At 38.8% G+C, this 23,877-nt stretch overlaps 2 protein-coding genes across 2 annotated transcripts in view; one reads left to right on the top strand and one right to left on the bottom strand.

The window, feature by feature from the left end:
- mmel1 (membrane metalloendopeptidase like 1) overlaps positions 1-14,711 on the top strand; it is a 22,235-nt gene extending 7,524 nt beyond the window's left edge. Inside the window, exons 9-24 of the mRNA XM_086292680.1 lie at positions 725-790; positions 1,154-1,288; positions 1,582-1,671; positions 4,220-4,356; positions 4,456-4,549; positions 4,625-4,753; positions 5,329-5,427; positions 5,510-5,593; positions 5,666-5,769; positions 6,017-6,075; positions 6,227-6,346; positions 6,477-6,610; positions 6,737-6,802; positions 6,907-7,002; positions 7,475-7,551; positions 8,935-14,711. Of these exons, the coding sequence (XP_086148806.1) occupies positions 725-790; positions 1,154-1,288; positions 1,582-1,671; positions 4,220-4,356; positions 4,456-4,549; positions 4,625-4,753; positions 5,329-5,427; positions 5,510-5,593; positions 5,666-5,769; positions 6,017-6,075; positions 6,227-6,346; positions 6,477-6,610; positions 6,737-6,802; positions 6,907-7,002; positions 7,475-7,551; positions 8,935-9,034 (1,590 nt within the window). The 3' untranslated portion in view covers positions 9,035-14,711. The remainder of the gene's footprint in view (positions 1-724; positions 791-1,153; positions 1,289-1,581; positions 1,672-4,219; positions 4,357-4,455; positions 4,550-4,624; positions 4,754-5,328; positions 5,428-5,509; positions 5,594-5,665; positions 5,770-6,016; positions 6,076-6,226; positions 6,347-6,476; positions 6,611-6,736; positions 6,803-6,906; positions 7,003-7,474; positions 7,552-8,934) is intronic.
- Positions 13,918-23,877, bottom strand: prxl2b (peroxiredoxin like 2B). The gene is made up of 7 exons (XM_086292681.1): positions 23,385-23,877; positions 22,778-22,982; positions 22,503-22,554; positions 21,397-21,460; positions 21,227-21,302; positions 19,843-19,961; positions 13,918-16,291 (listed from the first exon to the last, which is right to left on the bottom strand). The coding sequence occupies exons 1-7, from the start codon at positions 23,445-23,447 to the stop codon at positions 16,265-16,267; spliced, it is 606 nt and encodes a 201-aa protein (XP_086148807.1). The 5' UTR covers positions 23,448-23,877; the 3' UTR covers positions 13,918-16,264.

Genomic DNA, 23,877 nt, shown 5'->3' with positions numbered 1-23,877 from the left:
TTTGTTGAGGCAACTTTTCAAAAAAAGTTATTATTATTATTTTTTATGTGTGTGTGCGTGCGGAGTCCTGTCTGTGCCCCTCAACAATAATATGGTTCCAAGTGCTGTCACCAATCTTTGCATTTTGTTATTATCTCATGACATTTAATCAGCTACCATCTCTGCTATGGACTTTTTAATGTCTACAGTCTCAGATCAACACAGCCCTTCCCTTCCCATATTAGATTCTTGATGAATGTGTGTTGTTGTTATTCAGACTGGCTCAATGTGCCCCTTTTTAACTTTGAGCACCCGCCCCTTTAAACCTCTCCGCACGGCCCTGCAGCAGATCACCCTATCTCTAACATCTTCCTCCGTTACATCAATCCTCTGCATCTCCTACTACATCCACAAATCTTCTTTGTGGTCATTCTCTTATCCTTCTGCCTGGCAGCTTTATATCTGACATCTTTTGTCCAGCATACTTTTGTTTCCAAACCACTCAGCCTGAGCCATCACTTTGATGTACTCATTTCTAATTCTGTCTGCTCTGGTCAATCCCAGTGAGAGACTTAATATCTTGAACTCTGAAACGTCTTCAGATCTGACAGTCAGACAGATAATTGAGTTTAGCATGCGGATTTTTGATTATCATTCTGTTACAAACACATCTCTGCAAGTATTTTATGGATTATTGGTATGAAAAAGTGTTTAATTGCTGTCCTTATTCTTATATTTTGTTTAGATTGACCAGCCCGGGCTTGGGATGCCATCTAGAGACTATTACTTCAATGATGGAAACTACAAAAAGGTGATACGCAACATTTCACTCAAACCTTGATAAAAAACATACTGTTATCTTCATGAAATCTTGTGGATGTCTTCTCTTGTATTTGATTTTGAAAAATGAATGCATGAGATATCTGCCTCCATCACAGTTCAGTGGAGGTGAAAAGGATTAATATTAAAAGCTAGTATCTGGAACCTGCAGTCCAATGAAAACTGCTCATAGTGAGATCTCATCTTGAATAACAGCCAGTTTGGTTTGGGAAAAAATGTGCTGTTGAGTTTCACTTTTGCAGTTTTTTACTCATATAATACTTAGAATATTCGTTCTAAGCTTTTGTTAAAATAAAATTAATATATTCAAAATTTTATTTAATCTATACCACAGGTTCGAGAGGCCTACCTACACTTCATGGTTTCCATTGCAAAGATAACCCGAGAGGACAGGAATTTGACTCAAGATGACGACCGAGTGTGGGAGGAAATGATGCAAGTGCTGGAGCTGGAGACAGACATCGCCAATGTGAGTGCCAGCTGCAGCAGGAAATGGAACTGTGAAACGAGGTTCAGGAAAATTAACAATGACAAGATGAAAAATGAGCACCTCCTCTCTGCTTCCAGTAAATGAGAGAATCAGACAAATACATATTGGAACCAGGAGATCAGCCAAGCTCTTAACCATCCTTTTTTCAAATTCATGCCTCCTAGGAGCATAACAAATGAGACTCTGCTGATGAAAGGATAGCAAAATGTGACTATATAACAAAAAGACAAATCAGTTTAGATTTTTTGTTTTTCCTTCCTGTTGCCTGACAGGCTACATCACCAGCAGAGGAACGCCAAGATGTCACCATTCTTTACAACAAGATGGCACTTGGTGAACTGCAGAGCACATACACCTTTAATGTAAGAATTATTTCACTTCATTTTTGTTATTGAGGTGCAGGCAGGTCACTCTGATTGGTTACAAAAAGTCAGATTGCATTGAAGTCTATAAGAAAATGATCGTACTGCTTGCATGATGTATAAACTCACTAAAGCCTTTCCTGATGACTCTTTGGTCACATTCACAATTTTAATGCCTTACTTTATAAAGCCTGACTTTTTGAATATTTTGGGCCTCATTGTAGTTAAAAATGGGATAAAGCAGGGTGTGCTTTAGGGTGAGATTCCACTCAGGTTCCCTTCCTCTCTTCTTCTCTCCAATTTACCAAGACGTCGACACCCAAAATGCTCGGTTTAAGGCTTCAGAATAGGACTTCACTAAAAATGGATGACCTCATAATAACTACCAGGACTCAGTTAGCATGTAAAATGTTAAAAATCTGTGATAGTAAGATCAGCAAAAAGACTTTGGAAGGGTTGCCAAGAGAAAACCTTTTTCTCTCTAAAAAGAGCATGATAGCACAGCTTAGGTTTGCAAAGCAGCATCTGAACGAACCACAAGACTTCTCAGACAATGTCCAGAATGGACAAAGGCCAATTTCAAGAATGCAACAATGGACAGATGGGATCAAACCACCACATTTAGTAAAAGCCAAACACCTCATACGAACTGTCAGCACAGAGGTGATGATTTGGGCTTGTTCTGCAGCCACAGGTCCTGGATACCTTGCGGTCACTGAGCTGACTGAACACCAAAGTATTGTAGTGTCAAGTTTCTGAAAGCTAAAGCTTTGTGCCATGAAACAGAACAGCGATCCCAAACACAGCAGCAAATCCCCAGCAAAATAACTGAACATGGAAAAGAAATCACAGTGTTGCAATGACTCAAAGTACAGACCTCAACCCCAATGAAATGATGTGTTTGCACATGAACAACTACCTCCAAACCTCAATAAACTGAAGCAATGTTGTAAAGAAAAGTGGGTCAAAATTTCCCAGCAGTTATGTGAGAGACAGATAAAATCCAGAAAATATTACTTCAGGTTATTGTTGCTAAAAACGATTGTACACGCTACTGAATCATGGGGTGTGGTTAGCTGTTTATAGGACTGCAAAAAGCCCTGTGAAAACTTTCTTTTTCACATGACTCCATGTACTGTTTATGAGAAAACATCCGTTTCTGAAATGTAAATGCAATTTATATGCCTTGTTTTAAATTTTGCAAAATCACCTCATTCCTTTTATTATTAAGAGTTAGGAAGAAGATCGATGACCCTTTTCCTGTACAGGAAATATGAAGATATAACCGGCAACTAGTTAGGTCAGCTTTGCATAAAAAGTTCCCAAAATGCAAAATATTTCTCCAAAAATCTGCAACAAGAAGCCCATATGGCAGTTAACAAGCGCAAGACTGCTGGTTAATAAGGCAGCATTGCTTCAGAATTATTCAGGTTAATGCTTTTGACTCTTACATGTGATACTTATGTAGCTGCAAAGAAAGTATTTACAGAAAAAGAGACCTTTGGAAACATCTCTTGGATCCTGTGCACAACAAGCGGCCAGTGTTCAAAATCTGCCGTGTTATTTTTGTGAGTAATGACGCCTTGTACAATGTTTACACCTTGCACATTGTAATTGATGGTACCACTTTAACTTGTTGTGCATGGTGGCTATTTTGGACACCGACCGACACGGGGGCCATATTTGATAGCTGAAATTAGAAACGTTACAAAAACCCAGGTGATTGATATATGCTTTTTTTTTTTTCTTTTTTTCTTCTTTTTTTTTCTTTTTCTGCTCATTCTGTTGGTTTTTGGTTTTTGCCCTTCTCCCCCGTCCCTCTTCTCAGCTGTTTCTCTTTCCCTCTTTCTTTCTCTCCTTCTTTCCCCCAGTCAAGTCTGTCCCATATTCAGTAAGTGAAAATAAAATAAACAAAAAAAAAAAAAAAGAAACGTTACAAAAAAATGGCTGAAAAAAATAATGTTGTTATTCAGTTAAAAAGGAACATTTCATAAGCATCCCCCAAATACTCACATAAGAAAGGAGCACACTGACTTATTGGAAAGTCAGTGGTTTGATTCATGGCTCCTCAAATCCGCCTGTCTCTTTAGGCGAGATACTGAATCCCAGGAAAGTTCCTGTTCTTTCCTTCACTGTGTGTGTGTGTGTGTGTGTGTGTGTGTGTGTGTGTGTGTGTGTGTGTGTGTGTGTGTGTGTGTGTGTGTGTGCTTTCAGTAAAAAGCACCATATAAATGCAGTTAATTCACAGTGTTTGTATGGCTTTGGTCAAAAAGCAAAAATCAATAAGTAATTAACATGTTTCTTTAAGAAATACTGTTTATCAGCCATTGTTCAACCTTATTTTAAACAAAGGAGGTGTTGAAAACCATCTTAGTTGAATCCAATGAGATGTAAAATCTTTAAAGATTTAAAGTTTGTACCTATGAGTGACCCCTCACCCTCTAAATTAACTGAGAGCTGGAAGGCCTACAACATGTAACCATATTAAATTATAACTATACACAAATAAAACTAAATATGTTAAAAATATAATATATTTGTCTTGCAGGGTTTCAACTGGACACGATTTATTCAAGGTGTGCTGTCGAGTGTGTCCATTGATGTCCAGTTGGACGAGGAGGTGGTCGTGTATAGCTCTCCCTATCTTGAGAAGATGAACGATGTTCTCTCCAGACACAGTATCAGGTCAATCCTGGACTGTCATCCAAGGAGTCTGTAAAGATTATATTATAACTGAAAATATACACTGCAACACAGCTTAACAAAAACTATTAATCTTTGCAGAACTATGCAGAACTACCTCACCTGGCAACTCATCATTGACAGAGTTAACAGCTTGAGCCGCCACTTTAAAGATGCCAGAGCGCGATACAGAAAGGTTTGACATAACAGAACAACATATGCTAATGCCAGCTTATTTGAAGACAAAATAACTGTATTTGTGCGTGGTTAGACTCTCTATGGGACCACTGTCGAGGATGCTTGGTGGCGAGAATGTGTCCGTTATGTCCAAAGCAGCATGGAGAACGCAGTGGGAGCTCTGTACGTGCGCGAGACTTTTGCAGGAGAAAGTAAACGAATGGTGAGTGCTTTTGGCCCCGAAACCGCTTCGAACACAGCAGAAAGAAGTTTGAAAATGAGTTTAAATTCAAGTGAAACACAAATTCTGCTTCGTTGTTACGTATTTGTAGCATTTTTATCCAAACGCCAAATTGGAAAAAAAAAAGTACATATCATTTATTAGCACTGATGCTTTGGAAGAATTAGACAGTATGGGGATAACTTGCCTTCTTTATTTAGAATTTATCGCAGGTTTTAATACATGCTGAGTCAGCTGAGTTACTTAAATGCAGCTTTACTTAAACAGAAAAATAAAAAGGGGGTGCAGGTTACAATTCTTAATGCAGGAAAAGATAAAGACATGGATAATTTGCTCTACGGTCTAGGCTTGAACTTTTTTAGCAGTATTTTTGAGCTGCAGTGCCACAAAATTAGGAAGCCAAATAGGATGAGACTTTCCATTAGGCCATGCTTAACATTTTTATCACACTAGACAGACCTATTTGTAAACTCAAAACATATTTTTTGGCATATTTTTTTCTGAGTTTCTCCTTTAGTACAGGACTCAGATTCTCAGTCTTTGTCATTTGTTCACAGGTGAGTGACCTCATCAGCAAGATCCAAGCAGCGTACGTAGAAACACTGGAGGAGTTAAGCTGGATGGACACTCCCTCAAAGGAGAAGGCGAGAGAAAAGGTATAATATAAATAAAAGTTTTTGTTGCTTTCCTCAGAGGGTGATTGGCATTATCATACTGATTGCTCTGCATCACTTCAAGGCCATGGCAATCAAGGAACATATCGGCTATCCAGATCATATCCTGCAGGAGAGCAACCAAAAGCTTGACCAAGAGTATGCCCATGTAAGTAAAAGCCTAGTTTCTAGTTTTTCTAAAGATTCTCTCATCATTGATGTGTCACATTTCTCTTTTTAGCTAAATTTCAGTGAAGAACACTACTTTGAGAACATCCTGGAGAACCTCAAGTCAGAAGCCCACAAGAGTCTGAAGAAGCTCAGAGAGCCTGTGGATCCTGACTTGTAAGTGACTGATACAACTGGTCCTGTTTCAGATGTAGTAAACACAGATGTAGTTCTGTCTATCTAAAAATGTACTGGGTGCACTGAATGTACTGCTGCTGCTCCACGTCCTTTTAAAATAACTCAAAGGATACTAAAAGTGAAGGTTAAAATTCATTTTTCATGGTGCAAAATGAGCTCTGCGCATGAGCTGTACAGCTGCTGTATTAAGTATAAATGTGCCTTAATAAAGCCTGTCACACCTCAGGTGGATCATTGGTGCTGCTGTGGTTAATGCATTCTACTCACCCAACAGAAATCAGATTGGTAAGAGCTTTACAAGAATCACACAAGGCCAACGGCAGCCTCTCTGACACATTAAAGATGTTTTTTATAGTAACTCTCCCTCCTAATCACATGCCTGTTCAGCACTGCTAGTACTTGTGATTTCACTCCCTCTTTGCCTGTATCCATCCAGTGTTCCCTGCAGGAATCCTGCAGCCGCCGTTCTTTAGCAAGCATCAGCACCAAGCTCTTAACTTCGGCGGAATAGGGATGGTTATCGGACATGAGATCACGCATGGATTTGATGACAACGGTGAGATGCTGGTGACTGATAAGTCATATTTTTAGGAACCTGAAATGATGAAGGCAGTTTGTTTTTAAGTAACCTTTTATTTCAAATTTGTTATTGCTAGCTAATGACAATGATGAGTGTCTCCGTGCAGGGCGTAATTTTGACCAAGATGGTAATATGCTGAACTGGTGGAGTAATTACTCTGCTGAGCACTTCAAAGAGCAGTCGCAGTGCATGGTGCAACAATATGGCAACTTCAACTGGAAGCTAGCAGGCGGACAAAATGTAAGCAGTTGCAGCACGTACGAAATAGCATGTTTTGTCTTGGCTGTAATACCGTTTATTAAGCGAGCACCACAATGAGTGTTTTCACACTGCTGTGTGTGAATGGTTTTGTCCGTGTGATTGCAGATCAGTGGAATCAGCACTTTGGGGGAGAATATTGCAGACAATGGAGGGGTTCGTCAAGCATACCAGGTTGGATGTTAGACGCACAAAACCCACATGTTACTATTTCAGCAGCAGTGACAAACTCCAGAAGGCTTATAATAAACTTTCTGTGTGGGGATGTGTGTTTACAGGCTTATCTTAAGTGGGTGGAGATGGAAGGTGAAGAGCCTCGTCTACCTGGTCTAGACATGGATCACAAGCAGCTTTTCTTTCTTAACTTTGCCCAAGTAAGTAATGGGGGAACATGAGCTAAAACCCGAAGCTCACAAGGAGCATTTCTTTCAGTGGATACTTTGCGCTGTGAAGTAAACAGAGCAGCAGAAGGAGAGGTTCAGGGCTTCAGAGGGTGAAGCAATCCCAAAGCAAATCACTGTTGAGCAACACACGCAGCTGTGTGGCAGAGTAGCTGCCAAAGTAAAGAGCATCTTGGTGCCACAGTATATAAAGCAAAGGCAGAAAGCTGTCACTGACAATAAAACAGTACAAATAATTAAAAAAAATCTGCTCCTCACTGAGATAAAGAGATAAAAAAATGGACATATAAAAACTGAGAGTTGATTTATTAGGTGGGATATTAATACTTTAAATACACAAAGTATTCAGAAGTATATTTGGTTGGTTTAATACAAAGAGAAGCCTGTGCAGTAATCAAAGTCTGCAAAAAATCGAGCAAAGCACTAATGCATTATTTTTTTCCAGGTATGGTGTGGTGCTTATCGGCCTGAGTATGCCAGCCAGTCCATTAAGACTGACTCACACAGTCCTTTAGAATACAGGTAAGAAGCTTTAGTATGGAATAATTTCAGAGGTACACTAATAACATTTTATTTTTGTCAGAACCTCAGACGTACCCTTAAGTCCTTCCTCTCCACTCAAATGTGAGATCTGTGCAGTGTCATTTCTCTGCACTGAGAAAAAGGACTTTAGGATCAAATCTTTATAGAAAGCACTGAAGTAAATGTGTATCTATGAAAAAATACACACACACAAACACACACACATATGTATATATACATAGTGCGTGATAATGTAGCTCTGAAAAGCAGAAAGAGGAAAAATGAAACTGAATAAAACAGAATTAATATTACGTGTTTTGTTTTATATAATGACCCAATGAAGAAATCTTACTGACTAAATAAAGATTTGGATGCAAAATAAATGCTGCTGAATTAAAGTGTTGGTGCAGCTATGCTGAAAAAAACCCTACTTTTTACAAGCAGCAGTCCTTCATTTTTTAGAGCATGTTTGTTGGAAATTTTATACATTTACAACACTGGAAATTCATTCAGCAGGGCTATTTTATATAAAATCAAACAAATTTAATGTATTTATATGATATGATATATCTTTATTAGTCCCACAAGGGGAAATTTCATAAACTATATGAAATACTTATACATATATAAAGTGTTTTGAGTTTCATCTATTTTTAAAATTCACAATAACTTTAGTATATTCACTTAAGGCATGTACAGTTTTACCTTACCATAATAGTATGAATGTTCTCAGACGTACAGATGCTCTCAGTACATAGGGGTAGATCAAAGCTTTTTTTTATTGCACGTCATTCTTTCCAACAGTTATGAGCCCTCATGACTTCTTAAGTACAGCACATACCCACGTGAAGTTTTCAGACACATTTAAGCTGTTAAAAACCACAACCAAATCATCCACCCACTCCAAGTGTCAGCATAATGTTTTTCCATAATCAGCTTTGAGCATGGGCCCACACTGATGACGTAGAAGTCTCAAAAATGTATTAAACATGATACACTCGGTGTTAAATGGTTAAAGCTTGCGGGTAAGTGTGGAAGTGGCTCAAAAAATGAGGTACTGTGAGTATAATTATCACTTATTTGCACTTTGTAATTCATAGTTGTGCTTTTATGACTGACCTTTTATGACCTTTCCTCCCGTCTGAGTGCAGCTGCACTCCTCAGCTGAACAGCTCTGCTTTGCTTTATTCAATTTAAAGATTCTCCATACTGAAAATATAAGCCTGATACTCCCACTTGTCATGACAAAGGATATATCCGTGAAGTACTGGTGCAGTGTAGCTCAGTTTGTTGATCCAAATGAGTACTTGGAGACTGAACTAACACCATCAACATACTTTAGCTTTTATTATCCTTGATGTTCTGCTTTTCTTTTGTCCTCAGGGTCCTTGGATCGCTCCAGAATTTTGAAGCTTTCTCAGAAGCCTTTCAGTGCCAAAAAGGCAGTCCAATGAACCCTGAGCTGAAGTGTCGGGTCTGGTAGAACTCCTGAGATTTGTTGGTTTTCTTAGCATGGGCAAGTCAAATCAAAAGAATAAGTTGTACTTTAAAACCCACAGAGATATCCTGCTCATGACTTATTCCAGTATGTTTGGGGCCGAGTGATGACGCAGACACGTGCATATATGGTACCGTAGGTGTTTTTTAAACAGCTGGCGTCCTCAGTACTCCATAGGTTCTTAAATTTAAAGCACGCAGATTGTAAAAGAGAAACTTGCTTGAATATCTTATCAAGTTTGAATTATTGTCAGTGGATGAGGAGGTCAGTTGTTCCCTTTTGTTTTGTTTTTATTTGTATTTTTTTAATGTCCCACATCGGGGCACATGAATGGAAAGGCTACATGGAAAAGATGAGACTTTTTGAAAGGCTTAATGAGGTTGACTTTAAATGCCCAGCGAGCATTTGTTGAACAAATTCTTCTCATAAATCTTAAGTGGATTTTTGTAATTTAATGTGTAGCCTTTCATCTGATGTACTGTTTTTAAGACATCGTGCCACTTCAGAAGGAATAATGGTGAGCAAATCTGACTCTGGCTGAAGAGCATGAAATAAATGAGAACTTACGGCTTTGCTGATGCAAAGCTACAAAAGAATTAGTCACACTCTGAGAGTTTGGTCATTCACTGTTACATGAAAACAAATTGCTTAAAGACTTTAAGACTGTTAAATCTTTGCAGCTTTAACCTTAAATTAACACTCTGAGGGAGCTGCTGCGTTTAGCATTTTTACACTTACGGCATGGATAAATATTTAACATTTTCAAAGCTGGCTAAGCAGTTTTCTAAGTTTCTTTGCCACATTTTGCAAATGATTGTTACTCAATACTCTACCACGGAAATGTACTATATACATGTACTGTATGTCATGACACTTTGCTGTGGCCTGCTCCTTAGATCGTGAGAAAAAAAACCCAGGATTTGTTGGAGGTCGAGTGATGTGACATTGATATTAGTTGCATTATTGGTTACTCCCACTTTTGACTGTAATCTGTTTAGACCCCAGTTGTTATGTGTTTCTGAAGCCGAGAGGTTAAAGAGCTGAGCTCAAAATCCTTAACATGACGTGAACCTACATTCATTTTATAAAATAATGTTACTCGTGTGAGATCTGTAAGTTCACATTTAACCCAAAATAGTGCTTGGGTTTTTAGTTTTGTGCGCTTTCTTTCCGACATGAGTGAAAACTCACACAGACATTTAGCCTCTGGGGCGTAGCCAATTACATGCTGTGCTGAAATGAGGGGAAAACCCCCTCAGATACACTTGGACAGGCAGCAGATGAAGTGGTTTTCTTCTGATCTTGCATTGATCAGTGTCGTATGAGATGAAAGGATGGAGCGCGGTGACCGCTGTAGCTGATCCACAAGCTCGCACTGAAGAATGGGGCTTGTCATTAACAAGATGGCCAGGGCCAGGACTGTTATTTTCTACCTTTATTAACAAGTAATGACAGGAGAATCAAAGAGGATGGAGACACTGGCTGCCGTAAGCCGACATTTTTGTGCTGGAGAGAGCTTTCAAACACAAACAACACACACACACACAGACGGTTTTGAATGTTTGCTGTCACTGGTCACATTTAGGGTGGCCTTGGTTAACTGAACACGACTGTTAGGTCTCAACAGAGGCTGCTAAATTGAATGTGCATATTGAAGCTTTATACTTTCAGAGGGTCAGTCTCAGTGCTCCAAACAACAAAAACTGTTGTTTCAAACAGGGGGGGGGGGGAGAGGAAATATTACTGAGAGATTTTTCCCCAGAATCTAAGTGATGACAGTGTGCTGCCATCTCAAAGACAAATGTTTGACATTTTGGGAAATGCATTTAAAAAATATATACATGTAGGTATTTATTTTCATATTTTCACATTTAATAACAAAGAGGAAACAGTTACATCTGACTAATGGTAACAAAATTCACCTTTCAGCACCTTTGTCGTTTATAAATCACAAGGATGTCTACTAGAAATTACAGCTACTGTATATACTTAAAGATTTTCCCAGAGAACAACAATCACTTGGCTACAGTTAATAACCCTGGCTGTATCTAAAATCATTATGTATTATATTTTAATTAAGCCAGACCCAACTTTATCACAGGTGGGTAAAAAAAGCAAAGGACAAAATAGTTAAAGTCTCTTAACCCGTAAACCTTGAAACACGAAATAGTTACCAGTAATTTTTTTTTTTTAAATCTTCTGACAAAATCTTCTAAACAATATAAAGTTAGGATGCAAACCTCTAAGTCAAGTTTGGCAAAAGTTAATTAAAAAACAAAACCTGCCAAAGAATCAAAAAGAGGCACAACTGGGGGGTAAAAAAAATGTTTGAAAATCAGCTAGCAATGTGGCTCAAAATCAACTATAATCACAATAGTTGCAGTCTACTATATATATATATATATATATATATATATATATGCGCTGAGAATGATACAAATAACTTTGTTGAGTGAACTGGTAACTGCAAGGGTGGGAAAGGCAGGGGTTATCCTAGGGCAGGTGGTAATAGCATGATCTGAAATGACAGAAGGGTTAGAGTTTGAATAAGCTGTGACAGAATCTTCTCCCAACGGAGGCCAGAAACTAACACAGCCAACCCATAGTGGACCACCAGGAGCAGTCATGTAGAAGATAAAGGGTGCAGGCGGACAGGCAGGAGGGACGAATGGTCCTGCTGGAGAAGTTGAAAGCAGAGCTGGGACAAAGAGACGGGACAGTTGCTCAGAGCAGGATACCTACTCGCCACTGTGCAGCTATTTTAGCTTGAACCTGATGTCACCTGATGTGAGGATAATGTCTTTATATTCCTCAGTTCTCAGTGTTTTTTGAACCAGAGAGATAAAACACTGATAGTTCAATTCAATTAAGTTTTATTTATACAGCACCAAATCACAACAACAGTTGCCTGAAGGCGCTTTATATTGTAGGGTAGACCCTACAATAACCAGTGTTGGGCAAGTTACTTTGAAAAAGTAATAAATTAGAGTTACTAGTTACTCCTTCAAAAAAATAACTGAGTTACAAGATTCTGAAAGTAATTAATTACTTGAAAAGTAACTATTGCGTTACTTTAAAAAAATGTTTAACCCTCTGGGGTCCGGGGATAATTGGCCATTTTTAACCACTTTTGATGTTCCCTCCACATTTCACCTTTAAAAACTATTTACTTTGCCTTGTTTGGTATCATTCTTTTCAGCACAACCTCACGTGTCTGAATTTACAGTTATGTTTTCATGTTGACATACTGTATTAACACAATTGATCTAAAATCAGACAAAAAACATAAAATCCGAGTAGAAAAAGTTATATTTTTTTACTGTAACAACCAAAAAACATGTTTAATGAATCATATTTCATAACTTTAAATGCAAATATAAATTCTCCATTTTAAAATCATATGCACAAGTTTTGCAAACAACAAAGTTATTTGCAGCCATTTATCTTTTACCCCCTTTTCTTTTTAATAACCATTCAAACTGTTTACATAACAATCAGCTGTTCTGCATTCAATAAGATGCCGCACAAATTATTTGTGCCACTCCAAATATTTCTGTCCACTATAAAGGAGAACATCACAGCCTGATACCTGCAGGTCTGAGAGCAGGTGTATCACTCCTGTTTCTACCTGGAGACAGCAGTCACCTCATTGTTCTGACACACAACACAGAACTATCCACAACACTACACACTAACTCCACAAGACACATTAACTACACACGCCAAACACGCTAAACGTCACAAATCTCTCACATCTCAAAACGCACTCTCTCTTTTTCTGCTCTCTCTCTCTCTCTCTCACTGTGACTCCTAAAACTTCCCCCTCTTCCTAAACAACCAAATCTCATGTTGCCATATCATTTTTTGATTGGTCGACTTGGTGCATTTTTCCACCAACACGAAGGGGCTGGTTTTTTTTTTTTTGTTTGTTTTTTTGGTCATAAGCAGCAAGTGCTTACTAGCGCTGTCCTTAGACAGTAAACGTGATGAAACTATTCAGGAAAAACACCGGTATATATTGTTTATCATGACTCTGGTTTTACGTGGCCTATCAACACAATTTAAAAACTGGTATATATCACCTTGTATGTCTTTAAGTGGTCATGTGATTGGCTTACCATGACTACTTTATTCTTCCTCAGTCAAACAGCAGCACTCATGCGATCGTTTTGCCCCCTTAGCTCCAGGTGTTGTGCTAGAAAGTGATCGTGATTACAGTCCGTGGGAGCGCGCGCAGCTGCTTAAAGCTGTAGCGCCCAGATTACTTACGTAGTCAGCTACTTCCGTGCAACTGATATAAGATGCGGTAAGCTGAACACAGCTTCAACCGTCTGTTGAAAAATAGTAACGTGACCGCATTTTCTTGTTAGTAACGGTAACGGCGTTGTAACGATAGAGACAGTAATTAGTTAGATAACCCGTTACTGAAAAAAGTAACACCGTTACTCCCATCACTGACAATAACACATACAGGACTGGACAAAAGATAGAGGAGAACGTCAACGACACTGGCAGGAGTTCAGGTATTTGGTGAAGACCATGCACTCCAGGTTCCCGTCAAAAGTCAAAAAAAGGCTACTCTCAGCCAATCTCTGTGCTCCTCCAGAGCAAGCTCCACAGTTGTCAGTTCACAGTTGTTAGCATCTTCTGTTCTTTCTTTACCGGAAAGCTTCCAGCAGAAAATCAAAGGTATATGGATGGACATACAGTGAACGGTCACTCCCAAAGTTTGTTAAAGTCCTGGAAGTGCCAGCTGATGAGCTTCTGTATGTCACCAACAAATATGAGTACAAATGAAACTGTGAATCAACATGAATTGCAAAGTAGGAAAGAATCATGACAGACTCTGGTCAATTTTAATTACGTTTTATTTAGCATCAAAGGTAAAGAGCCTACAATAACACAGAGAAGCAGAGTGATACTGTGTGATGGCATTTGAACATGTCAGACTGTAAGCATAATTTAAACCAAGAGCAGTAGAGGGTCACAAAACCGTGTGACCCTCTACTGCTACTGAGCAGTACTCTACTGAGTGACCAACAGGTGCATTTTTAACTACTAGAGAGGGCGTTTTCTTTCTATAGCTTTAGGCAATTTTAGTTCCCTTTGGACTGATATGCGATTTCCTTCTGTTTCAAGTTTTTTTTATGCCGAGCCCAGTGAGGTATCAGTCCTCTGCTAACTTTCTCAAAATGTCAGATGTTTCCTTTGAACAACATCGCACATTTTAAAGCGATGCTGGGAGATGGTTAGAAGACAAACAGTTTAAACTTCATGTTTTGTGCAACAAGTTGTTAACTGAACAAGGGTATAACAAATAAAACGTGTTATTGTAGATGCTTGATGTTCTCCACGGAGGAAAATCAGGTACAGAAGAAAGTGTGTCTTCACTTAGTTTTAGCACCACATTTACCTAAATTGTGAAATTGTGTCGTTTTGAAGTTACCAACTAGAAACGCATTTTTTGCTATATATGAACATGTTTCAACCTGTATACCCATTTAGAGTTTATTTAGCTAAATGAATATTTATGAAATATTATTGCTTTGCAAGATTCCAGATGTTTAAGATGTTTTATGAATGTTCCTGCTGCTATGTAATTATCTAGACTGCTATTTTTGTGACTCAGATATGTTATTATTGCCATTAAAGTGACTGTCTCAACTGGCGGAATCTCAAGTCTCTCCTTTAAAAGTGCAATTTATTTTTTTAACATAAAACATGACTAAATCTTTTAGAAACCATTCTCAAACTGCAAAAGACTAAAAGATGGACACAGCCACAACTGCATCACCCATCGGTTTGTGCACTACCTTTATACACCTCATGGCTAGCTTAAGGCCGTCCCTATCTCTCTTTCTGAAACCAGGAAAGGCCATTTGTTGACAGGAAGGGAGAGCGCTAAATTATCAGTGAGCAGACTTGGTTAGGAAGGTCACAATTTCTGTCAGACAGCCGCAATAAAAATCCTCCAAATGGCACCAAGACAACACAATCTGGACAAGAAGTACAGTTCAGTTTGTAACTATTTTTTAAAGCCAGTAATTACAATCACTCACCACCAAGTTACTCTTGAACAGTAAGACCCTGCATAAATAAAACACATAAACAGACTCGGCCTGCAGACCATCACCTGAGTGCTGGTGATCCACTCGTTCCTCTAAACGTTTCAACTTTAAATAAACTCTTAAAAAAAAATATTTGTTTACTGTTTACTCTTACTTGTGTCACAGGCTGGCTCAAGGAACTGACAGAGGAGAGGAAGACTTGAACTTTTAACTAAATATTATTTTCATAAAATGCAAGATAACCATAATATGAGGAGAGTAACTCAGTAACATCAGTGGAGTGCATGCATGAGGAAATAGACCAGTGTTAGGTATCATGACAGAGGGCCTAAAATATCATCTGAATCTAAGTTTATGTTACAGGTTTGTGAACTTGTCCAAAAATGATATATAGTAAATTTAATATATGAGCATAAAATGAATCAGAAGTGACATTTTTCTATAAAGTGAAGCTACAAAATGGGCCAATTTCAGCTTTAAATTATAAACAAAAAGAGCTGTAGGTGTTAATATTTGAGCCCTGTCAGTTTAGATTTTGTTTTTAAAGTAAATTTTTGTGGATTTTTATCTTTTCTCCTGAGACGACAGTGAAGAAAAGACAGAAGAGAGGAGACAGACATGCAGTGAACATTGTCAGAGCACAGTCAAACCCAGACCTCTGCATTAGCTTTATGACATATGGGTCACCTGCTGTGCCCAGTGAGCTAAAACAGCCTCCAGAGTGTTGAATTATTAATGAAAACAATTCTTCTCTCATATCAAGAAGTCAAATACCTCCTGACCCATTTTGAAAGTCTTTAAATGAAGTCAAAGGCTTTTTAATGAGCAGATATTGTTAGACACATACAAAGTAAAGCTTGTTCTTTATAAACTGGATATTAAAAAAAGACAATCACAGTGATGTAAACACAATTTAAATGTAAAATACCAGCTGTTGTAAAAACAAAGATTAGAGCACTCTATTTGTACCATAAACCATTACAGTTTATTAAAAAACAAACAAACAAACAATAGATTAAAAACTGTGGCACTGGAATATTATTAGTGATTTAATACTTCATTGTCAATCATTTTAAACGGTATCCCACTTCATGAATCTTCCAAAGAGGCGAGACGTGCAGTTCAGGTACGAAGAGCAGCTCCGTCATCATCGTGTACAAACATCATCGTTGCACTGCAACAGATGACAAAGATGCATTAAACAATGAGAACAATAACTAATGAGCCTCAGCCATGTATTTAGGAGAAGCAGCAGCTCATAGATAAAGATGCCGCTCACCGATCACCTTTTGTGGATAAAGCTCCATCAATAGGAAGCCTTGTTTGTCTAAACACCGCGTCTTGTTTGCGGTCCCTCAGAGTGATCGCTCAAGTTAGAACACGAGTCATTCTTGTGGGAAATCTAGTTTGAGAGTTCCCAAACCTGGGCACAGATAGAAGAACCTCCAAAGTAAACAGAAAGGTTTGAGGAGAGACATTACTTCTAAACCCATGAGTGGTCTTAGTGGTTTTATCTGGACCAGCCTGTGACCTCTCTCTGTTAACAAAACATTGCCCGGGCCTTTCCAAACCAGACATTAGCTTGTGACTTTTACTCGTTCCTGACACATTTTGACCCCTCAGAGATAACAAGGTCTATTCTGTTGTGGGTTGCAGAGATGACATCGGCTGGTCGTCAGAGATCATGGGGACATGTTGCAATAGTTTCGACACGGTGGATTCTGTGGGAAGCGAGCAATAGCGCTCAGAGGCAAAGTGGTTGAAGAGCATGTGCTGGATGTGACGGGCATGTCGAAAGCCCTGACGATCACAGGACAAACCCTGCAGAACTTAAAGTGTTAGGCCCATGATCTGTGAGCAGTTTGTTTTGTGAATACACTAACATAAACCTAGGCCACATTTTTTTGAAATCTTATAAATCAAACTGAATTCTTATATCTTATACCAACACAGCAATCAATGCAGCCCATTCTCTGAAGCAGAGTTTCTCAAAGTATATCAAAGGTTCTCAGAGCTACAGCCATCAGGATGTGGATGACCGGAGGGGGCGGGGGGGATCTAAGTTGAATGAAAATGGTTGTACAGGAGATAAACAACAGTTTGCTGATCTGACCTTTACTTCATTAAAGTTCAGATTTATTGTTGTCAATGACTGATAAAAACTGACAGGTGTGGGGCTTCTTTTCTTTTCTTTTTTTTTTAGTTTGTGAAGAGAGAAGGAAAGAAAAATAAAACACTGCACTGTCTGTCTGAGACCTGTGCAATGCCTGCACTTACAAACTGATAACATATAAACTGCTGTGCTTAACTGATGTTAAAAAGACAGTTTTTTTGTAGCCTGAATAGGTGAAATGGGATGCATAAGTGTTACCATTTTCATTAAACACAACAAATGCTCTGATTTTGCAAAACTAATTTGTAAGTGTAACAATATGAACACTTAATCCTGAGATTATTCTTTCTTATCAAGAACACAAAGCCAGCGCAACTCACCCTGCAGAGTGAAGCAATACTGAAGCTTTGATGTTTTATGATGTTTTTATTACGACATGCTGATGTCAGCCTGTTATGGCGTCATATATATTACTCGATATGGCTTCTTGAAACTTTTTTAGAAGTCATCCTTGACCTTGGGTGCTGACTGTGAAAGTCAAGGTCAAATGCTTAGCCAACCTAGGTACTCCTGTCACCCAGGTTGAAAGACAATCCAAAAACAAAACACATGTGAGTAATATAAAGTTTTTACTGATTTTGGCCTGACCTTGATCCCATTTTCACCAAAATGAAATCAACTCCTTATTGTTATCTGCCATCACACAAAATGTGAATATGTCTTGAAACCTCTGAATGCTAGACTGCTAACAAACAGACAAACAGAACATATTACATACTCCATAGTGTTACTCTTGTAGATGTTTTTATTATAGACACAGGACCGCAATCAGCAGCTGGTTAGCTTATCTAACAAGTGCCTGGCTCTGTGGGAACATAATAAATACCACCTCAGAATAAGATGTGCAAAACCTTTTTTTTAAGTTTGGATACAGCAAGCCATTTCCATTCTTTGTGTTGTATTAAGCTAATTTTAGCCTGGCTGTAGCTTAATATTACAGTCCTGTTTCAATATTCTTGCGATGCCCCCAGCCAGAAAGCCAGATCTCTCAAGAGATTTAAGAGTAAATAGTGTTGTTGGGTCTTGTACGTTAACATAAACTAGTGGTTTTGCAATAGATACTAAATTCCTGTTTGCAGTAAGCAAACAGTTAAAAAGCAGGCACAATCTGTCACTAAAAATGTGTTAAGTGCTGAGACTTTGCATATAAACATAATGATGGTAGTGCAGTAAGCAAACAGGAACTTATGTTATTGTTAAAAAATTCCCTATGCAAGCAGACTACTTAATACTACATAGCCTCCAAAAAAAATACATCCCATGATTTAAAAGGTTCATGATTACGGAGGAATTTTGATCCTCTCCCTTTGCAACAGTCATTGTTGTAGATTTACTGCTGACTGGAATCATTGGCCCTGTCCTCTTGTTACATTTCTAGGAAAATCCAAGTCAGGTTACGCTGTAATTTACGACGTAGGGTTTCAGAAGGGTTTGAAGTTACTGCTGAAGCATAATTCCCAAGTAAGTGCTCAACTTCAAATTTGAAGTATCTGAAATCTAAGCAGCGCTTCATCACAGTGGTCGTAATCAATGAGGAGAATCACATGGATGCTACAGCGAGCCTCTAGTGAGCCTATTGCCAGTCGCATGGTGGAGGAGAAGCGACGATTATGAGCTCGCTACACAATAAGGTTGAGTCAGGACATTTTATAGAAAACAAATCCTCAGTATAACCATTTTTGAAAAGGCAATAATGCTCTAATAACATATAATTCTCAGTTTTACACTTTAAATCTGCTGTAGTTTTAATATTAAATATCTGTAGTTTCTGTTTTTCATTCACAACATGTTTTCCTGCCACAGGCTGTTTATCATTTGTCTCTCAGTGGTAACCAATTTATGACACTGTCATGACAACACTGACCTTCCAGCTTCTTAAAATCCCACTGTGCACATTAGGTAAGAAAATTCTGAGTCGCCTCTACCAGAGGGTTTAAAAAAAAGAAAAAGGATGTAAACAGGGCAAAATGATTAGGGTGGAAACCACATGAGGTAACAATGACCTCAACAGAAATGGTCACCGCAGCCAGTACTGCCAGTCATTCCCATGTCCTCTTACTAGACATGTCCCATTTCTGCTGTGCTGTACGAGTAATCTACCACACATACACAATGATGATGGTAGTGATCAAGGACTTGCTAAAAAATATGAATTCCTCCATAATATAGTGATAATTTCAATCTGCAGAGCATTTGTGCTTTTCAGCTTGCACTACAGCACCGCTATTATATGGATCTGTAAAATAACTGCTGTGTTTTCAAGTACGGAGATCATCTTCAGTCAAGTTTAAAAGGTTTCGGGGCCTTTGACACAGACACTGACAGACCATGAAGATGCTGTAATAAGTGTGAAATTGTCTGTGAAGAGGATACTCTGATGCATTTGTCTCTACTGACGTAAAACAGACTCTGTTGAAAGAAACTGATGATTAGATCCCTCCAGTGTTTTCACACACACAATGACACCAGTTTGCTCTATCCCATTTAACCCTTTGCTTTACAGCTCAGTTCATAGCATCAATTATAACATGGACATGCATGGTATGCCTTACCACTGGCCTCTGTCCTTCTTTTACTGTGGCTGAGATACCCAGAGCCTTGGTAATCTCCTCCAAAGGCAGGTAGTCTCCTGGTGAATCTTGGATAAAGTGCAGTAGGACCTTTTCTCCACCTTTGCAGTGCAAAAATAAATCACTTAGATACTTTCATCATATAAACAACTTGCTGGCCCTGTTTATTACAATATAATAATGTAACTTTGCTTTGGTTGCCTCACTAGGGATCCTTTTTTAAAAGCAAAATACATGAAAATAAAAAAAATGCTACGGCACACACAGAACAGTATTTCAAACATGTATGTATAGTGCAGTTTGGTTTAACGCAAAGCTTCTGTTTGATAAACTACTTCCAAACACAGAAAAATGTTAATATTATAGAAATAGAACTTCACAGGGTTTACTGTGTAGGTGTTGAAGGACTTTTGGTGGAGCCAAGGCTTTAACACTGGGAGACACACCAGACAAAGTGACCCACTACCTACTCTACCAGATGCCTTTTTCCATAAGGACAAACTGTTCTACCGCACCGTAAGAAGACTTTGGCACACAAAGAGGGAGAATTAGAGTGACCAACCATTTTATTTGTATTGTAAAATTAATTGAATACTGTCAAAAAAACCTTTTAATATAGTCTTCGTTTTCCTAATGTTGTGCTATAATGTATATATGTAATGTATTTAGGACTGTGCCTTTTTATTTGGTGAGCATATTTGCTTTTATATGTTTAAATATAGCTAATAATCTAACCTTAATATATTCGAACAATTGAAAATTAATCCTATACTTCATGTAAATGAGCAAGAATAGTCAGCAGACCTGTGGAAAACTGGATTTAGAAGTAAATGCTGCTCCTGACTGCGTCACCATAATGTGATGCTGCACTGCCCTCTAGAGGACACACCACAAAAATGCAACTTAAAATGACAGAACACCTTTTCTGTACTCAGTGCCATACCACAAGGTGAATTATGAGGAAAATCCTCTAATTTGTCATATGTTTTAACTCCTTATCTCCTGAATGGGTACTAGGGGTAACCTCTGAACTGAACTGAACTGAGCCATTTCTGTCATACTTCAGGCCTGCTTCCAGAACAAAATACCTGGGTTTTCATCAGAAGTTAGCACGGATGATCCCTGCCTATACAGCTTACCATGGATGCCCTTAAAAACCTGAAACCTGTGCTAATAGTTGTCAAACCACATCTTTATTGGTACAGACTGAGGTAACAAAACTTGTCATTAGGGGTACAGGGGAGGTGGTCATATGTCATCTTTATTTGGTAAAGGTTTAAACAATCAGTGCCTTTCCACTTACTTTTACATAATCTTAAAATGGACCCTTGCACCCCTCCACCCCACTGGTGTCCACCCAGTTTACCTTTGGCCACAATGACCATGCCTCCACTCTGGAGCAGATCTCCTGAGAAGTTTCCCTGGATTCCTTCAGCGCTGGCCTGAAAAAAGCAAAAATTATCAGCTTGAAAAAGCCACCGTGTACCACTGCTCTTTTGTTTTTAATTCGTTTTTGAAAGTGACAAATATGTCTACCTTTGCTGCTACATCTCGTACTTTTTTCCCCAATGCTGCAGGAACCACACTTAAAGCGTTGTACCTGAATGGGAAAAGAATACAGTTTTTCCATTACAGAACATTAAATATTCGTGCATTTGATTTGATTTGATGAATGTTTTCTTGATTCCTGTTATGATCCCAAGATGATGTTTTAAAATGATTGGGTTGGTGAAATTTGTTTACTATAATGAATTAATTGAGTCAAGATCAATACTGTTTAAGTTACTCCTTTTTTTAGTAAGTTTGACAATTTAAAGCAAATCACATCTTGGTCAAAGCACTGGTCTTAGGAGCTTATCCGTTTTAGGTTTGCAAGAGGTAGTGCTGAACACTACCCCAGCTGTCATAGGGCAAGAAGCACTGTTCACCCTGGGTAACAAATACGAAGACAACAGCTCATGCAGACAATCGCCTGCCGGGGTGCATGGCTAATTAACAACAGCTAGTTAATTTAACACTGATTGTAGTAAAACCCATGCAAAACAAGGAATAGCATGTAAACCCCACACATAAAGGCCCCAGCAGGTTAAAACCTAGAACAGGGTTGTCACTTTAATCCTAAGTGGGCCACAATGGGTGAAACTCTTCTTTCTGTTAGTGTAAAGAGATTTAACTATACATTTAATTCCCAAGATCTTTTAATGCAAGAAGTGTAATTTAAACATTACATCTCTGTTTTTCTACGTGATTAAAAAATGCTTCTTTGGGCTTGAAATGAAAGACAGAAATTTGTAATATTGCAGAAGAAAATTTTGTTAGCTCATTGCACAGACTGCCCTTTAGTTATAAAATGGAAACATTTAGTTGATTCATTTTGCTTTTCTTTTTTTACTGTGAACCCACTATAAAAATCACAAGTTTCTATTAATTATTTATTCGTTTAAGTATTACATATTTACTTTGGTGTTGTCTCTTGGGGGGGGGGGGGGTCTTTATCAGTTACAATTCAAAAATTTATGTCCTCAATTTTTCCAAAGATGTTCAGTGGGCCAGATTGGAGTCTTTGTGCCTTGTGTTTGACATCCTTGACCCAGAACCTTCTTGGTGTACTGACATTAGCGCTCTACATTTATTGCACTCACCGTTTGAAGCCCAGATCCTTGTAGCATTTCTTTTGTTCATCCACATAAAGGGCTAAAAAAAAGGAAGCTGATTAATGATTATTCACAATCACACAGCAGGAGTGGCTGCTGACAATTTTGAATGCTCTCAGCAGGGAAGTTCTAGTCAGTTACAGAAGGCCTTTTTTTTTTTAAGATACTCTAGTCTGGTGTAACCTAATTTTTCGACAGCTTTTATAAGAACTTACCAAAAGATAAATTAATATGCACTGCACTGAATGATTAAGGATGCTTACGTCCTTTTAAAAAGCCTCCTTGCTTGAACTCCTGGAGCCCAAATTCTTCTGGTCCGACTCCCACTAGCGCTACCCCGTTGGCCCTCAGGTCTGGCTCCAGTTTGCTGATCTCTGATGCCGTCCACCGACATACCTGACAGCCAAACCTGCGCAGGAAGAAGAGGACCACGGGCTGGTCCTGCCACAGAGACTGGAGCTCTACTTTCTGAAAGACAAGCCGAAAGAAACAGCAAAACACACACACACACACACACACACACACACACACACACACACACACACACACACACACACACAGTAAATATATGAGGAGCTGGCCCTGTGTGTTATATGTGCAAATGAAACGTTATGTCACAAGTGAACATCATCATTATGTCACTTTAAAGGCCTCGTTACTCAGCAGTTGTTTCAGTGCTGGGGAGGGGGGTGGGGAAACAGGTTTAATTTAGCTGCCTCGGCGGGGTAACAAGTCTACTACTTCATATCACAGCTTAATTTGAAAAAATAAAAAGGGGGTGGGGGGCACAAAAAAGCGAAGCAACTATCCGAAACGATAAATAAAGTCCACAGCTGTAACCCTCAGCAGCCGCCCATCTACGTAACTCACCTCCTCGCTTTCATCGCTCTTCAGTAAGTTTTTTCCAACTTTAGCAAGGTCGACTGACGCCATTTTCTCCGAGCCGGGTAAAAGACTCCAAAACACCACGAATTAAGTTCACAGATCAAGGTGACAAGCTTCGGGAGTGAGTGACTGTACAGTAAAGACGTCTGTTACACCCGCATAAACTGTTGCAAAACATCTACATCCGTATACGCCCACTCAACACGAACCTCCAATCATATTCAACTGGAACTGAAAACACAACCAATCAAGGGGCGTGCTACGAGTCGCTTTCAGCACGTGCAGAGAGTACTACAAGCAGCTTTTTTTCTTTCTTTCTGTTTTTTTGTAACACGGTGTAGTAGTTGTTGTTTTAAGATATCTGTTGATGCACATGTGAAGCATGTGCGGAACAATTTTAAGCTGACCCCATGCTCTGTGCTTACAGTCGTGGTAATATCTATATGTTGTGTAAGGTTCAGCACAGGTGAGCTCAAAG

This window comes from Aulonocara sp. 'chitande type north' Nkhata Bay, linkage group LG5, assembly GCF_057382095.1.
Source record: "Aulonocara sp. 'chitande type north' Nkhata Bay isolate Kocher_YH1m ecotype deep benthic linkage group LG5, A_spYH_male_GT1.1, whole genome shotgun sequence".
NCBI lineage: Eukaryota > Metazoa > Chordata > Actinopteri > Cichliformes > Cichlidae > Aulonocara > Aulonocara sp. 'chitande type north' Nkhata Bay.
The sequence above is the reverse complement of the archived record's forward strand: the minus strand, read 5'-3'. Positions and strand labels throughout refer to the sequence as shown.